The 19,277-nt window shown below is 35.9% G+C and overlaps 1 protein-coding gene across 1 annotated transcript; it reads left to right on the forward strand.

Annotated features, from left to right (window-relative positions):
- Positions 1-1,685: 1,685 nt before the first annotated feature.
- LOC131650223 (uncharacterized) lies at positions 1,686-7,172 on the forward strand. The gene has a single exon (XM_058919959.1). The coding sequence runs from the start codon at positions 1,686-1,688 to the stop codon at positions 7,170-7,172; it is 5,487 nt and encodes a 1,828-aa protein (XP_058775942.1).
- Positions 7,173-19,277: the final 12,105 nt, after the last annotated feature.

The following is a 19,277-nucleotide window of genomic DNA, read 5'->3' on the forward strand; positions in this document are numbered from 1 at the left end:
GCTAGACACTTCCCTGAGAGGTGTCTTCGATAGTATGGTTATGTACAGGACATCCCTCAACCAGTTCTGGAGACTCTAGAAGGGGGCATTGATAGATGGTTTAAGAGACACATCATCAATTTTGCCTGTCAAACTAGATTAGGACACTGAGGGTTCAACATCCTTTGCAGTCTAAGGACCATTCAAATACCTCAACACCCATTGAGTTAGATATTTATAGTTTCACATTTCTTCATATAAGGATCTTTGCCTATGATATTAGTCGAGTCAACTTAATCTCCTCCCACTAGGAAGTATAGTGGATGACTCATCCCTCCAATGTAGATGACGTAGTCTATTAAGTCAATGAGACTTAGTCTTATTCAATTGTGACGACATACTTCTTGCTTGTTTTGAGGAGGAGGATGTGGCGAGCCCAGTCACGTACTCAATATCTATTTTGTCCTCGCCTAGTCTCCTTCTGGTCTCCTTTCTACGTTTTACAAGGTAGATAATAAATGGGTCGAGATTGGGCTCGAGTTATAATATAACCATTCATAATGTCTGAGATATGTAAGGACAAAATGGTTAAGGACATCATAACATTTTAAATAAATAAAATAAAATTGTAAACGGTTTATTAAAATTGAAAGAAATCACTATTTTGAAACAATTTTTATATTACAAAATTATTATTGAGACACTAAATATTAATTACACAATACAATAAAAAAAACAATTAAAATATAAGCTTAATTGTAATTTTGGTCTCTCTATTATCTATTTTTTGGGTTTTAGTCCCCCTATTTTAAAATCCAAAATTTTAGTCCCTATATTTTAGTTTTTGGAGGATTTTGGTCCCCCTGCAAATTCGAAGACAATTTTAAATGAAACGACACTCTTAATGATGATGTGTCAGTGCCAATTCAGCAGTAATCTGTTCATAAAAGTTATTTTTATTTAAGATTTATGTTGAACATGTCATCAATTGGAGTTTCATTTCATTAAAAATTGCCTTCGAATTTGTAGGGGGAGCAAAATCCTCAAAAAACTAAAACAAAGGGACTAAAATTTCAGATTTTAAAATAGGGAGACCAAAACCCAAAAAAATGAATAATTGGAGGACCAAAATTGCAATTAAACCTAAAATATATTAAAAATTAAAAATAATATTTTAAGTAATATTTTTTATTTAGTTTAGTGTTTGCTCTACACCTAATGAATATATTTTAACGGGACAAAATAATATTTTTAAAACATATTTTTTATATAAATTAATGTGATGTTATTATGAGAATAACAGCTCTCTATAAAATAAAATAAAAAGTACTTAATTAAAATATGTATATCCAAACACCCGAATTACTCCATTTTAAGAAATTGATCTTTAACTTATTTACAGCTTGATAAGAAGCGGCCCAATAGAATTAAAAAGAAGGCTGTTTGGCTAAAGGACTTCGTATGAACTAGGGAGGGAGGTCCATTTAGTATTTTTAATCAAGTTGTTATTTTATGTTATTATCTATTTCAGCCCATGGCCCATGTAGTAGAACAAACCCTACTACTTTTTAAACATTGTATGCTGCCATATTATGTCAAGAAGAAAAGTTGATTTTATCTTATTGTCTTTTAATGCTTTCTAGATCTAGGGTTATTGAACACATATCTATCATTGGTGCTTTCCTTTACCTTTCTCAAGCCCTCTCATGGCTCCCCCAAAACCCCCAAACCCCTCTTCTAAAGAGATTTTAGAAGAAGCTTTACAAATGTCCTCATTACACTTAAACAATGCTATGGCTGAGACACAAGAGCAAATGGATGTAAGATTTGCTCAAGTTCATGAAGAGATCTCCAAACAAGTGGGTCAGCTGCATACAAGGTTAGAGAATGACAAAGTTGAGGAAGAGTCAAAATACCAAGCTCTTATGGCAGCTCTGCAGAAAATTTCCATACAAAAAGAACAACAAGCTGCTATACCTACCCATTCTGCACATTCTGGTGGCAGCACATCAGGTATACAACCCTCTTCCTTATCTTTTGGGTCACCTACTTTAACCCATGTGATCACACCCACCCACTCACCCATTACCCACACTGCTACCCCGACCCATTCTGCTTTCAGACCACCCGTAACCCACACTTTTTCCCCCACTCAGCCCACTATATCTATACCCCCAAATTTTCACGCTGTACCCCCACCCCCACATTTTATTCCATACCCCCCATACACACCCCAATCTGCATTTGTCCCAATCACACAACCAGACCCATACCATCAGCTAGCCCACATACCCCCATTACCCCCTTTGCGTTCACCAAAACTTGAATTGCCTTTATTTGATGGGTCTAATCCATTGGAATGGTTATTTCAAGCGGATCAGTTCTTTAGTTTTTATAATCTTCCACCAGAAAATCGTTTATCTCTTATTTCATTTTATATGAAGGGTGATGCTTTAGGTTGGTTTAAGTGGATGCACCAAAATCGTTTGTTAACTGATTGGGTATCTTTCACAAGAGCTTTAGAATTACGTTTTGGTCCTTCTACTTTTGAAAATCATCAAGCTGAATTATTTAAATTAAAGCAAACTGGTTCTGTTATGGAGTATCAAACAAAATTCGAGCAACTTGGAAACCAAGTGGTGGGGCTACCTGCTGTAGCTATTCTAAATTGTTTCATCTCTGGCCTACATATGGATATTCAAAATGAATTAGCTATCCATAAGCCTACATCTATTTCCCAAGCAATTGGGCTTGCCAAATTAATTGAGTCTAAACTCAAAGAGTCCAAACAAAAGTTCACTAAACCTTTTTCCACTTTCCAAAAACCAATTCCCACACCCCCAACCACCCAGAATTTCAAACCACACCCTTCTTCGGCTCAGCCCAATCTTACTACTCAAAAAAGCCCCAACCCACAACAACCTAAATTTCCCATCCGCAAGCTTACCCAAGCCCAACTACAAGAGAGACGAGCCCAAGGCCTTTGTTTCAATTGTGATGAGAAATTCATCACGGGACATAGATGTTCCACAAACAGATTTTTCATACTCTTGGCTGATGAGGAGGGAGTGAGTGTTGAACCAGAAAATTTAAATTTGGAAGAACCTCCTATGGAGGCAGACTTTAGTGATACTTACTTCCAGTTATCCCCTCAAGCTCTAACAGGCCATTACCACCCACAAACATTAAAATTCAAAGGAAAAATCCATGGGTTAACCGTTATGGTTTTGGTAGACACAGGTAGTACTCACAACATTATGCAGCCCCGAATTGCTCAGCACCTCAACCTCCCCACCACCCCAATCAACCAATTTTCTGTCATGGTTGGCAATGGATCCCACCTTCAATGTGAGGGAATTTGCAACAATGTTCAAATCCTGCTTCAAAATAAACCTTTCACCTTGCCTTTTTATTTACTACCAATTGAAGGTGCTGATATTGTTCTAGGAATGGCTTGGCTTAGAACACTGGGACCCATTCAAGCAGATTTTTCAATTCCCTCTCTCACTTTTCAACATCAAAACACCCCCCTAACTCTCACCGGTGATCCCAACTCAACCCCCATAAATACCTCTTTCCACCAATTACGCCAACTCATCCACACTGATGCCATTGCCTCTTTTCACTTATTAATAATGGAACCTATTCAGAACACTTCCCCCACAACTAAACTACCAGCTTCTGCCCCACCTAACCAAACCTTATTACCCACCCCCCTTACAAGACTTTTGACCAAATTTCAATCAATTTTTCAACAGCCAAAAGGCCTTCCCCCACCAAGACCGCATGACCACCATATAAACCTTCTGCCCAATACACCACCCATCAATGTGAAACCCTACCGCTACCCTCATTCAAAAAAAGAAACCATGACAAAAATGATACAAGAGATGCTTCAAGAAGGCACAATCATACCTAGCACTAGCCCTTTTTCATCACCGGTCTTATTAGTCAAAAAGAAAGACGGAACGTGGAGATTTTGTGTTGATTATAGAGCATTGAATGCAGTAACAGTAAAGGACAGATTTCCCATACCCACTATTGATGAACTATTAGACGAACTCAGTTCCGCTACCATTTTTTCCAAGATAGACTTGTGTTCAGGATACCATCAGATCAGATTAGCATCAAAAGACACGTATAAAACAGCTTTTCGAACTTTCGATGGGCATTACGAATTCCTTGTAATGCCTTTCGGCCTCACAAATGGGCCATCTACTTTTCAAGCAGCTATGAACGACTTACTTCGTCCTTTCCTACGAAAATTTGTTCTTGTTTTCTTTGATGATATTTTAATTTACAATGCTAATTTTGAGGAGCATCTAACACATTTGCAGGTTATTTTAGAGTTGTTACAAAAGCAGGCATTTTTTGTGAAGCTACCTAAGTGTGTTTTTGCAGCAAGACAGATTGAATATTTAGGACACATTATTTCAAAAGGAGGAGTCGCACCTGATACTGAAAAAGTGAAGGCCATTTTGGATTGGCCAACACCACGTTCACTCTCGACGCTCCGAGGTTTTTTAGGCCTTACCGGTTTTTATCGCAGATTTGTTAAAGGCTACGCCACTCTCGCCGCTCCCCTCACCGATTTATTGCGTTCCACTAATTTCAACTGGAGTACAGAGGCTGCCAAGGCCTTTACAGAACTGAAACAGAAAATGACCGACATGCCGGTCCTGGCTTTACCAGATTTTACAAAAGAATTTTCAATTGAAACGGATGCCTCTGGTGTAGCCATCGGTGCTGTTCTGTCCCAAGAAGGTCACCCCATTGCTTTTTTCAGCAAGAAGATGTGTCCTCGTATGCAAGCTTCTTCGGTGTATGTTCGGGAAATGTTCGCCATCACAGAATCTGTAAAAAAATGGCGTCAGTATCTCATTGGTCAACGATTTCATATATATACGGATCAAAAGAGCTTAAGAAGTCTGCTACTACAACGCATTCAAACACCAGAACAGGAAAGGTGGACAGCTAAGCTACAAGGATTTGATTTTGATATTTCATACAAACCTGGAAAATCGAATCTTGTTGCGGATGCTTTAAGCAGAAAGTTTGAACCAGAACCAGCAATCTTATTAGCTCTCTCATCTCCTCTTCCAGACTTGCTGCACACCTTGAAACATTTTTACAAAAATGATACAGTTGGTCAAAACTTATTACAGTTAGCAACTCAGAAGTCTCCAAACAACAATTACAGTGTGTGCCATGGCCTACTGTATTACAAACAAAGACTATTCATACCTGATATTGCTGAGTTGCGACAACAGGTACTACTTGAGTATCACCAGACACCAACAGCTGGCCATTCCGGCGTCAAGGCCACTTTAGCAAGATTGCGAGCTTCTTTTTGTTGGCCAGGGGTGTACCTCGAAGTTAAAAACATGATTAAACAATGTTCCATATGCCAGCACAATAAATATGATACACAGAAAAAAAAAGGCTTGCTGCAGCCATTGCCAATTCCGAAACAAGTTTGGGAAGAAATAACAATGGATTTTATTACACACTTACCAAGTTCTTGCGGTCATACGACTATCTGGGTAATTTGTGATCGATTGTCGAAATTTGTGCACTTCATTCCTCTGCCTAACCACTTTTCCGCAAAAGACTTGGCAAACCGGTTCACAGTAGAGATCTTTCGTCTTCACGGAGCACCTAAAACTATAGTTTCTGACCGGGATCCATTGTTTCTGAGCAAGTTTTGGAAGGAGTTCTTTAAGAATCAGGGGACGAGCCTGCAATACAGTACATCTTATCATCCTGAAACCGACGGCCAGACAGAAGTAGTAAATCGATCAGTAGAAACTTACTTACGCTGTTTTGCTGGGGATCATCCGCGTACTTGGCATAAATTTCTCCATTTAGCGGAATATTGGTATAACACATCTTTTCACTCAGCAATCCAGATGGCACCTTTCAAAGCTCTCTATGGCCGTGATCCTCCAAGTATCTTAGACTATGTCAGCAACTCGGTTTCAGATGTAGCTCATGAAGATTCTCTGCAACAACAACAACAGATTTTGAACGACTTAAAAATACACTTGCACAAAAGCAGAATCGCAATGGAAAAGCAAGCGAATATGAAACGAAGGCATGTTACCTTTGTGGAAGGAGACTGGGTCCTTTGGAAGTTACAACCATATCGTCAGCACACGGTGCACCGTCGAGAATCTCAAAAACTTGCGCAAAGATACTTTGGCCCTTTTCGCATCATCAAACGGACAGGAACAGTTAACTACCTCTTGGATCTACCTTCTTCATCCCGCATCCATCCCATTGTTCATGTATCTCTGTTGAAAGCATACCATGGAACATTGCCATTGAAGGATTTCCAGCCACTTCCTTTACCGGACATCGTCGATTTCGAAATGAACTCGGATGAAGTCTGTCACAAACACAAACAATCAGATTCTAACACACAGACATCACAGAAGGCAAATACTAAGAATAACGAGACTTTACCATGTTCGTTTTCGTCGGGAACAACACATGCAAGAGGAGCGGATACGGGTTTGCACAGTGCCACCAGTCAGCCACAGGATCTAACACCGCAAGGAGATCCGAATCGGAAAGGTCGAGTTGAAGTACAAAGAAGAAGAGAGAAGGTGCTTCAAACAAGAGGAGATTTTGTTTTGAATGGTGAAGAGGAAAGGGTACCGAAAGTGAAACAAGTGAACAAGGTAGAAAGGCAAAGAAAGAAAGGGGATCTGAGAAATGTTTACCGAGAGAGAGAGTTGTTGGATTCACAAAGTACTCTACTTGGTGATATGGAGAAAGCCTCGGTGATAACGTCTTCAAATAACCAAAAGACAATTAATGGTACTTTAATTGGGAAAGACTTGCACGCTTCACAGAGAACAGCTGGTTTCACTGCCCAAGGTGATAAGTTTCAATATTCCAACCAATCAGAGGCCAGGAATCAGATTCTTCCTTATCTCCCAACGGCTAGCAAATCCCACAAGCACGTGGGTCTGTCTCCCCACGAGGACAGCTATTCTCCACCAAAATCCCACTTGCAAGGAGGAATGGGTGGGTTTCCAATTTCTCACGGCCCAAATACCATTCTGGATCCATCAGAGTCTTTTCCAATGAACCTTGAGGGCAAGGTTCTTGTTGGGCCCGGGAGTAATGATAAGAAGCGGCCCAATAGAATTAAAAAGAAGGCTGTTTGGCTAAAGGACTTCGTATGAACTAGGGAGGGAGGTCCATTTAGTATTTTTAATCAAGTTGTTATTTTATGTTATTATCTATTTCAGCCCATGGCCCATGTAGTAGAACAAACCCTACTACTTTTTAAACATTGTATGCTGCCATATTATGTCAAGAAGAAAAGTTGATTTTATCTTATTGTCTTTTAATGCTTTCTAGATCTAGGGTTATTGAACACATATCTATCACAGCTTGAGCAATATTTGTTGATGGTCTTAAAGAATCTGCAACAGACCTAATATTTCTATGACCTAACATTGTTACAGAGTACTGTGCACGGTCATATATGGGTTTTTACGGTAGATAGGACTGTCAGAATGAAAATACATAAGGAATAAATGCTACTGCACACAACAAAGTTACAAAATAACATTATATGTCAACGAACTTGTATCTAACTGGTCAGGTCTTTAAGCATTGCGACATTAATATATACTAGAGTTCGATGTTACTTATCAAGTCATTTGTTTTTACTTATCTACCTTCCAGGTAAGTAGTTGCAACTTTTGACAATGATGCAGTAGAAGTAAATGAAAATGACTTCAATAGTTAACCTATAGGTTGTTAAACTTGTTATTCACCAAAGGTTAATGAATGTACTGAAACATAAATATTCTTGTTAAGCCATTAATAGTTAGCAAAAATATTTCATATTAATTTAAAATCTCCTTGGGTGAGAAATTATATAAATTACGAAACCATATATATATATATATATATATATATATATATATATATATATATTACGAAACGTATCAGAAGTTCAAATTTTTTTATTTTTTATTTTGTCTATGCATATTAATCGTTTTCAATTGTTTACAGGAACATGTCAGGCAACCAACCAGCACGCAGGACTGCGTCTTCTAAAGAGGGCGCTAAGGGAAGAAAGGGTTCTTCAAAGAAGGAGGTGAAAGAGGTGAAGGAGGTGAAGGAGAAGAAGAAGCTTTTGACTGGTTCTGCTTCTCGTCCTCTGGGGGTCCATGGCTCGGACGTGCAGGCTCAGCCTTCAGGCGTGATCAACGCTGATGGTTCTGATACTGAGTGGGATGAGGATTGGTATAATTATCTTCATTCGGAGGAGTTCACTCGTCGGGAAGAATAACGTGTTTTTATTTTGTTTGATGTGTATTTTGTAACGCTCGTCGGGCAGAATAACATGTTTTTGTTTTGTTTGACGTGTTTTGTTTTGTTTTGTTCTGATTTCGGATTGTATCGCACAATGTTTTTGTATTGGATTTATCATGTTAGTTTTTGGAAGTGGTAACCGGGGTCGGAACATATGACGGAGGAGGTGGATGTTCGGAGGAAGAAGAACCGGAGGTACGTCCACCGCGAGACAAAGGAGCCAATCAATGTAAGCTATAGTTTATCATTATCATCTCGGGACGTCATTTCTAAAAATTCAAGATTAAAAATAATAAGATTTTTTCCCAATTTTTTGTAATGACGTCCCCTGATGATAATGATAAACTATAGCTTACATTGATTGGCTCCTTTGTCTCGCGGTGGACGTACCTCCGGTTCTTCTTCCTCCGGACATCCACCTCCTCCGTCATATGTTCCGGCCCCGGTTACACCTCCTCCGTCATTTGTTACTTACAGTAGTACGTATTTTTATTAAAAGAATAAAAAAAACCTTTTGAAATTTGGAAGCCTTTTTTTCTCCCCACCACTCTCTCATCCCCACCTACCCGTGTTCAACAATATGTAACTTTAATTTTATGTAATATTATCGTTGTAATCTTCACCCGATTAAATAAAGCGAATTGTTGCTGTTTTTCATTTTATTCTGTCCAGACATATTTTCGGAGGTTCATTTCCGAATTCTCCAAGGAGGGTGCGTTCGGAGATGAACTTCCGAAACACCACATTTTCTGAAAAGTAACTTTATTTCGGAGATGCATCTCCGAAATCAATATTTTATATTAAAAAAACACGTTTTCGGAGATACATTTCCGAAAACACCTTTTTTAAGAAAAAAAGTACAGTTTCGAAAATGAACTTCTGAAACAAGGGGTATTGTGGTAAATTCACTAGGGGTGGGCAAGAAGGTTAGGAGGTGGGTGAAGAAATTTTCTATTTAAATTATCCTTGGGTGGTGAGAAATTATATAAATTACGAAACCATATATATTAAGATATTTTCAGCAATACTACATAATAAGTGTAGGAAGAAGGAAATCTTCATGCTTGATAAAATTAAGTGTGAAGGATTACGTAGCTATTCTAGAGAGGGTGATATCTGTGGTAAGACTTTAATGTTTAAGTAGGAATATTTTTACAATAGTTATAGTAGAATTAAAGAGTCATAACCCCCGGTTAATGCAAGTCAGATCCATTTACATGCTTCTACGCTTGGTTGAGCGAGAGTTCACTCCTCCTCATGGTACACTTTTCTCGACTAATCATGGATGTCGATTGGAAATGATGTCACGTCCACCTCGAACTAATTGTTAAGAAATAAGTGTGAGTTGTATGAAGAAACAAGTGTGAGTTCTAAGCCCCACAATGTTTAGAAAAGTGGAGGTTAAGCACTTTATAAATGAGATGACCTATACACCTATCACCTTAAGATTTTGGGTGAATATGTGGTGTCTCTCTCATTTATTTTGGCAAGTCATTTGATCTTTAGGTGAATGTTTGACTTAGTGTAAATGTTTTCCCCTCGTGATGACCCATCACTAATGACTATTCTTTGGGACAAGAAAGGGAACATTTACGTCCTAGTTGATTACTTGTTCTCATATATGATATGATGTCAATAATAAACAGAGACACAAAAATTAAATCATGATCAAAGCCTACAACCTCAATAAGCAACGCATCTTGTGAGAGACACACCACATACTCACCAAAAACCTGAAGGTGATAGGTGTGTGGGTTCTCCCAATTATAAAAGCTCAAGTCTCCACTTTTCTAATCAATGTGAGACTTCCCCACACTTTATTTCTCAAAGTTCTTAACTCACTTAAGTTTTGTTAACACTACCCCTCAAGTGTGAGTTTATCCACAATGCTCCCCCTCAAGCGAAAACTCTTTCATCACATACACTTGTATCGCCATTGACACTCTTCAACGGGACACTTCTACCAACGACCGTGTCGGAATAGTTTTGATACAATTGATTAAGTCCCTTCACTCGAATCAAAGGCTCATGATACCAATGAAGATATCAATTCGGGGGTCAATAATATGAGGGAGCATTTATATTGGGGAATTTCTCTATGAGCAACACACATTGTGAGAGACATACCATATACTCACCCAAAACCTTAAGGTGATAGGTGAGTGGATTCTCCCACCAATAAATATCCATGTGTCCAGTTTTCTAATCAATGTGGGACTTCCCCACACTTTTGTTTCTCAATGTTCTTAACTCACACTTGATTTTTTTTCAACAATAAAAAGCTTAACAAGATGTCTAGAAGGCAGGAAGACCAGAAGATAGATGGCCCATAAGGCAGGCTTGCCAAAAGGCCGACATGCCAAGAAGCCTACATGCTAGAAACAAGGTAGCCTAGAAAGCAGACAACTTAAGATGCGCACAGGTTAGGTAGTCAGGTGACTTAAAAGGAAGAAAAGTTAGGAAGCATATGGCCTAAAAGGCACGTAGAACAGTAGGCAGACCGCCTAGAAGGCACGTGGCTCAAAAGAGGTGGTCCAAAAGGTAGACAACCTAGAAAGAAGGATACTCATAAGGTAGGCGACCCAAAAGGAAGATAACCAAGAAGACAGAATGCCCCTAAGGTAGACATGATTGGACCAATGGCTAATAAGTAGATAATCAGGTCACCCTAGTCCTATTAAGTAGGTTTGTGTATAAGATAAGCACACCCTAGAGACACATATGATTAAAACTAATAAAATCATTTTAAATTATTAGATGATAACGACTTGTTGGATCCCCTAACAATTGTAAAAAGTAGAAGGTTCTAGGTTCTTGAGAGCCTTAGGACCTCACTGTAAAAGTCTCACAAATTCCTTAGATTCATGTACACACTTCTAACCCTAAAAGTACCATCACCTATAAGAGTCACTAACTTGAGCGTCACATAATTTGTAGGTACCCTCGAACCGGGTCATTAATACACGAGTCATACTGAAATTCACCATGAGATTTTGATAAACACCGTCATCAACCTATCACTCGAAGATCAGTTGTCACTAGTTATGAGCCCAACTTTTATATTGGAACTTATACATAAAGAGTAAAAAGAGGTTCCATATCCATGTTTCCCTCAGATAGAGTAATACAAGCTTGTGTAATCATGTAAATATATTTTTGAACGACCTCATTAAGTGTCATATTATTCTAAAAAACTATAGATTGATTCTCAAGAATATTGTCCTTAAAGATGACAACATGTTCGACATGGTAATCTCTAGTGGGAGAAACCAGGGGTTTCTCCACAATATCATTGCTTGTTAGGTGCTACTGAGAAATTAAAGAAGTTTTAGTTTTTTGATGCACTTTTCTTGTTATTTTACTACATGGGAGTAGCATCCTAGCCTAACTCATGAATTAAAGTATGTTCAATTGGTTCAATAATACCACCTAATATTTTTTGCATAAACTTGTCTACAAGTAAGTCTTTCTCTATAAAGAATAAATTCTTTTTCTTTAGCTAATTTACTTTTGCTGATATAACCTTTTCTACTTGTTGATTATATATTTTTTTTGGAACACAAAGTGTCTTCATAAACATCTTTCCTTCATCGACTTAGAAATATTTGGTGCACGTCAATTTTCTAATGATTGTCATATAACATGACAAAAAGAATAAAACAAAGGAATTATTTTATACTGAATATCAACATTAAATGCATATCCCTCCTTTTCAACAAGAATAAAATTAGGCAAGTGGGATAACAATGACTCTTGCAATTGAAAAAATATTGTGGTCTTCAATATTAAAAAGGAAGATCATGTATTCTAATGCAACACTACACATTTTTATTTTAACCAAATCTGGATTAAAGTATTGTGTCTAGGTGAATACACGAAGAATACCAAAAGATACAGTTTAAGACCCTACTGCCAAAACCCTCATAAGATCCTGAATAGATGAAAATTAAAAAATGAAAGAAAAACTCTTATCAATTGGTGTCAAAGATGACTTTCCCACAACATTCTAAAGCACATTTCAATTACCTCGTAGTGCTTCAATTGTTCAAAAGATTCTCTTTTCTTCAATATTTCCCTTCCATAAAGAAAGTTTTTGTAGCTATCAAGAGTATCAACATAACCGTCTTTTAGAATTTTTATGGCTACTGCATCCCTTTTGTAACAAGGTGTTGTTAGTTGGATTAAATGTATGTCACACATGTTCTTCAAAACTTGCTTGGATATTATTCCAAACCGAATATAATGGCCATCAGCTGACCACCCACGAGGAGTCAATATTCCTTCAGACTACTTGCAGCAGAGGGGAACTACCATATGGAAGAGAGCAGTCGATCTAGAGGCCATCTTAGGAGCATGAACATCCGACCTCCAAAAAGTGGCTAATCCAATTATATGTAAAACATGGTTATGTTTTCAAATTTGCATTTGATGTTATTTCCATATAATTAAGCATTCTCAAGGAGAAATTCTCAAGGCAGGGGGCTTCTAGAACTCTCTGAGCTACAGAAAGAGACACTTAAGTATACGATAAAGTACCCTATGCATAAGCTAGATATTTATCCTTCCTCGCAACACCCTCGCCAATAGAGTTAATTGGTCGACTAGAGAGCCGGGAAGGTTAAGGGTACTAAAAGGTTCACCTACCCCGGTAAGAGAAGTAGGAGCCTTATGTATTTCTTGCATGTATGTAGGCCATTGGAATGTAAAGTTGTGAATACTTTCCTCTAACTGTTGTTTCTCCTTGCAATGTTGGTCAGTCAGGAAAACGTCCCAACGCCCAACCCCACCAATGGCCAGACCTATAGAAGCATGTCGAGTGTAGAGTACGAAAGTCGATAATCCCTCCTCAATAGTACGCTTAGTCATGTTCACTAAATAGGATCAGTCTTTGTCCGAGGGGAATGCCCAATGTTATTTCAAAGTGCAGAAACCTGGATCCGTCAACTATGCAGGAGCTTAAGGACCTGACATACACAATGACTGTCATGGACCATCCAAAACACCAGTAGGCTGTGAGGGGGAAGGAGCATCGACCAACCTCAAAGCATTGGAAGGGCCCACGACAGTTTGAGTTGATCAGATTCCCCGTCTAAGGAGGCGGAGCACCTCTTCATCCTTCAATGAATCTAAATATAATGATTAATAAAGTAAGCACATTGTAAATAACTGAAATTGCAAGAAGGGGGCGAATACTTTTAGAACCCTCCAAAAATGACCTTTCTCTCCTCCCTGATACATGCATCAGCCATCAACCATCAACTATAAGCTATAAGCTATCAACAATCATCCATAAACTATAAGCTAGATCATCAATCAACCGATAAATTTACCAAATAGAGTCTATGTACGATATTTATAATCAATGAAATATTATTTCAAATGACAAAATTGTGAAAGATAAAGATTTTCACACTCATAAGAATAATATCTCGTAGGAGCAATACTCAACCGCTTTGAATTTGATTGAAACCTATATAATATTTTGGATTAGTTAACTTGTACTTTCAATTTCCCTTTTATGTGTGATTGCTCTAGGTACGAGATGATCATTCAAATTCCATCATGACCCTACACTAGTGTGGTGAATTTAAATAGCTCGTGTAGGTGGTAAGACTACCAACTAAGGATTTGATTCATTTCAAAGTTAAATATAGTCATTAGTTTAAAAATTGTATTACGATAAATTTAAATATCTATGCATTCTTATTCAACAAATAATGAGTTTATTTATTTATTTATTATATTTTTGAAATTTTAATTTATATACATAATTGGTATAAAGATTTTTTTTAAAATGTTAATCAGTCCTACTCCTACTCCTAATCTTAATCCTAATCGTTATATCATTAAAAATATTTAGTTTTATAGTTATAACTACTTTTTTATTGTAATTTTTATCATATACTTAAACTATAATGCATCAAAATTAAAATTTTACTATTTATGTTTCATTGACATTTTTTGTTTGTTTTTGAAAAATACAACAATAAAATTATTAATAGACAAACAAGCTTGAACCATGTGAGCATTATCTTAGAAGGTGTCCCATGACCCACCAAAATGAATGTTATTTATTATATTAGATAAAGAGAGGTCGAGTGTGAAATGCATGTGATGAGTTAACAACATGACAAATCAAACAAAAGAATATTAAAATATCTTAAGCAAATAGAAGCATCTTCCTTATCATAGCAAATATATAACAAAAAAAGGTCATTGGATACCATGTTGGTTAGACCTTTGTTCTCATCATTTTAAATTACAACCTCTAAATTGTAAATTTCTCATCAATATATCTTGTTGATTACTTAGAGGTTGATCACGTATGTGACAATTATTAATGAGAGACTATGATGTATAGCCTAACATTAGCTACCCTGTTTTTTTCATGCATAGGATGCTTATCCGTGACGCAAGAAGATGGTTTTAAAAATCGTCCACATATAACACTTTTGGATTCATTCATTCATATGTGGAACATACGTGTCCAACGTACTAAAAGGAATGTTGGAGTAACATTTTACCTTGGGCATGCAACATGGTAGGTTGTAGAGTATTATATAGCTGCCAAAGAATTTTAAAGGAGGATGTGGATGTCAACTATGGTTTGAAATAAGTCAAAAACAAGAGGTTTTTGTTTTGGGGGCTTTCATGATTTTATAGGAAAAAATAATAGTGTCAACAATGTGTTATATCAACTATTTCTATGTTCTACCAACATATAATTAACTAATATATTTCCTCTACCAACATAATTTTTATGTAAAAATATAATTACTCATTTCGTTTCATTTTTTAATTGTTATTTTAAAGTTTTATGCATGAGTAATGATATTTTGAAATTTAAATTTTTTGTATTTTTGAAATTTGTGAAAGTTATAAAAATAATTAAAAAAACATAAAAATACAAGTATATTATGATATTTGTAGTTTAATATAGAAATAATACGATTTCGATTGAGAAGTATGGTTGATAATAAAAAAGAGAGAAATTAAATAAGAGATGATTGAACTATTTTATATTGATGCAACGATAAGATACATATTAGAAGGAATAAATGATACATTTTATATAGTGATCATGACTATTGATTTTCTTAACAAGTGTACTGAAACAGTAGGAGTAATAAAAGTAAATTCATTTTTATAGGGATTGCAAATTTAAATAAGATTGTAATCGTGTGATTTAACTAAAATACGTGGGGTTTTCATATTGGTTTGTAGAAAATTAATTACGCGAATAGAATTGCGAAAAGATACGATAATGCGAAGACGATTAGATCTTATTTAAATCTCCTAATTGTCCCTTATTGATGAATGTGTCTTACATGAATAGAATATACTCTATAATATTACGGAGAATAACAATAACACCGTACTCAATTTCTTGATGTACAACTCAATAATTTAGACTATAACTCTCTAATTCCTTAGGCGAATTCTAAGTAAAACTAGGTGATATACCTGCGTTAATTCTCTAGCCACAACTTATAATTACCCGTCCCTAGTTAATTGCTAAGTTGAACAATTGCTCTAATTCAGATCGGACACTTACCGTCAATAATCCTACTCATCTAAATTCACTTTGTGCGCTCATCAACACACAAAGAGCATTAGTAACAAAAACAATTGAATAATAATTATAAAGTAAAAACATTCAAATATCATCAAACATTCATATGATCCAACAAAGTACAACTAATTTCTTCTCCTAAGACTTAATCAAAAGAAACCTATCTACTCATAGTGTAACAATGAATTACCATGAGTTGATATGCAGAGGACATGAAAAATCAATGAAGAAACATGTCTTCAATGACTCCAAAGCTCTCCAAATTCGGGCTTGAATATCTCTTGTTGTCACTTTCTCGAATGGAAATTAGAATCATCTCAAAAGTAGCAAAATTCTCTATTTAAGATGCCAAAACGTGTCAAGAATTTGTGTCATCGTGACCTTGTTAGGTACAATCGCGATCGCGATACTTTATCATCGCAGTTGCGAGAAATCCAAGAGCAAACTTTGTTGTTTTCTTTCTTTTTCTTCTTATTTTTATAAGTCACAACTTTCCTCACCTTTGACAATTTTGCTCACTTCTTCCACATTTTAGCTTGGCTTTCGCTCACAATTTCACTGATTCTTTCGAAAATACTCATAAATATTACGTAAGGACCGAGTGTCATCAATGACCAACTAATAAATCTTAACTAACTTATAACATAATTAACTAACTAGTGACTATCAATATCCAGATATAACAGAGGAAGTAGACAAAAAAGTTGAAGTCGACAAGGAAGTGGCGAAGGTCGTCTTAACTCATAGAAGTCTTCGACCTATTTTAAGTTTATTTGAAAATTTTCTGGTGTCTCTTTGGCGCTCACTCCAATAGATAAAAAAGAAAAATTGATATCATTTGATAAAAAATATTATAGTAGAATGAGAAAAATAATGGAAAGAAATGAGATGATTCGAAATTATCTTCGGTGATAAGTATAATCATCTATTTTTCATGGTTTCAACCATGGCTCTCATACCATGTTGAGCCCAAGAAAGAGAAAAATAAAATATGTTGGTATAACATGTGATTTATAATATTTTGCCGGTAACATGTAAATCAACTTATTTTGTAAAGTTGTGAGACACCCTTTCTCGAAGTAGTTCATGACGCATTAGTGAAAAGAAACACGTTGAGTCAAATGTTCTGTCACAATATGAGACATTCTGTCTCGAGTTGTTTGTTTGGTGCACAAGTATTAATGGAGTGTATCTCTTGTTTTTGAGGTTTATTTCATTTTATATTCAATCAACTGCCTATTTGACAACATGTACTCGTTTGGAAAAGATTTATTCTGAAACAGTTTTAGCAAGATTGGAATTCCTAGTATCATCAAATTCATATTTAGTCAATATTTGTTTCAATCAAGATCAATCAATATTCAGAATCAATATTATGAGAATTGATATTTTGTACGCTTTTTAGATTCCAATTGCTTTCTCGCCAAAATCCTATTGGGCTTTTATGTTAGACAATTGTGGTTATTTAAGTTGGCGTTCTCCTTTATGAAGACTCAAATCTTGCATTGTTTAGCTCGACACTTTTATTTGTTATTAAGTCTCCGTGTTTTGTTTTGTAATACTCTATTCTTGGTTTATATGTCTAAGTTAGGGTAATAGAATATTTTAGTTGTATTTGTGATTCATCTTTTAAATAATTTTGTTATTTTACAAACACTTGGAAAATTGTTTGAGTGAAAATAAGAGTGGTCTTAGATTAAGGGGGAGTCTGAATCAAAGTTCACAAATAGAATTAAGAAAAAAGATATTGAACTGGAAGAGTTCAGATAAGACCGTTTCGTGACTTTGCACCGAACTGAATTAACAATTCTTATGTTATTTAATTTATGCATTTATCTTTCATGTTACGCTCTTATTGGCATACACATTGTTCTAACATTGAGTTTAACATCTTGTCATCAGTAAAACAAAATTTCATGAGAGATGACAAAATTTCATGTTACGCTCTTGTTGGCATAGACATTGTTCTAACAATGATAAGATGCATATTACAATGAATATATGATACACTTTATATAGTGGTCATGACCGACTAACAAATCTTAACTAACTTGTAACAAAATTAATTAACTAAAATTATATATAATTTTGTTAGTCAACTCAGTTGATAATCGTGCAAGAATATTTAATTGCAGAGGCGCAGATTCGAACAACAACATGTAATTTATTCACTTTTAAAAAATGAAATTTCAGTCAATAAACTATTAAAAAAATATTTAAATTATTTACACATAAAAAATTATAACTTTTGTGATTATTTTAGGAAGTTATTTAGATCTTCCATAATATTATTTATGTATGTTATCTTATTTTACATATTTATTTTATTGTAATAAATATCTAAATATATCCTTCATAAAATAGTAATTAATATCAACTTAAACTTTAAAACATAAGTAAATAGAAATATAAATTTTTTAAAAAAGAAAAGACGACATATTACTTAAATACATTTTAGGTATCTAAAATTTAAGATATTCTTTTTGAAAATTTCTTTACCCACCTCCCTATGGGTGGTCACCTCCTGCGAAAAACCAAAACTACCCCTGCTTCGGAAGTTCATTTCCGAAAACGTATTTTTTTAAAAAAATTGACTTACTTCGGAAGTTCATTTCCGAAACAATTATTTCGGAAGTTCACTTCCGAAATACTGCGATTTCTGCAAATTTATCAAAACACTCCCTCTCCCCCAATCATTTACCCTAAATCAAAACAAAAAGTGGCAGAGGCGAAAATTTGTGCAAACAGAATTCCAAAGCTGCATCAAGGCTCCAATCACACTGCTAAACAACATTCAAAAGCCCTCAATCCTAACACTTTGTAAGTTTTGAAATTTTTAGATCTATTATTCAAATGCATGTTATATAGGGTTTTAATTGCATAAATGATATATGGCTAGGTTGTTAGTAGTATTTAGGTTGTTTAGAAGCATTTTGATTTGGTTTGAAGGTTGATTTAGGGGTCTGCCATGGAAGTTGCAGGAAATTGCATCGCAGGGGTGTTTCGGAAGTTCATTTCCGAAAACACCTCCATCCCAGTTTTCGGAAATGAACTTCCGAAATATATCAGAAGTTCAAATTTTTTTGTTTTTTATTTTGTCTCGCATATTAATCGATTTCAATTGTTTACAGGAACATGTCTTCTAGAGAGGGCGCTAAGGGAAGAAAGGATTCTTCAAAGAAAGAGGTGAAAGAGGTGAAGGAGGTGAAGGAGGTGAAGGAGAAGAAGAAGGTTTCGACCGGCTCTACTTCTCATTCCCAGGGGGCCCGGGGCCCGGATGCTCAAGCTCAGTCTTCAGGCGTGAGAGTCGTGATCAACGCTGATGGTTCTGAGACTGAGTGGGATGAGGATTGGTATAATTATCTTCATTCGGAGGAGTTCGCTCGTC

Source organism: Vicia villosa, linkage group LG1, assembly GCF_029867415.1.
Source record: "Vicia villosa cultivar HV-30 ecotype Madison, WI linkage group LG1, Vvil1.0, whole genome shotgun sequence".
NCBI lineage: Eukaryota > Viridiplantae > Streptophyta > Magnoliopsida > Fabales > Fabaceae > Vicia > Vicia villosa.

Bases quoted from the DNA above. Each gene is read 5' to 3' on its own strand.
- LOC131650223 (XM_058919959.1), top strand. From the start codon at position 1,686: ATGGCTCCCCCAAAACCCCCAAACCCCTCTTCTAAAGAGATTTTAGAA.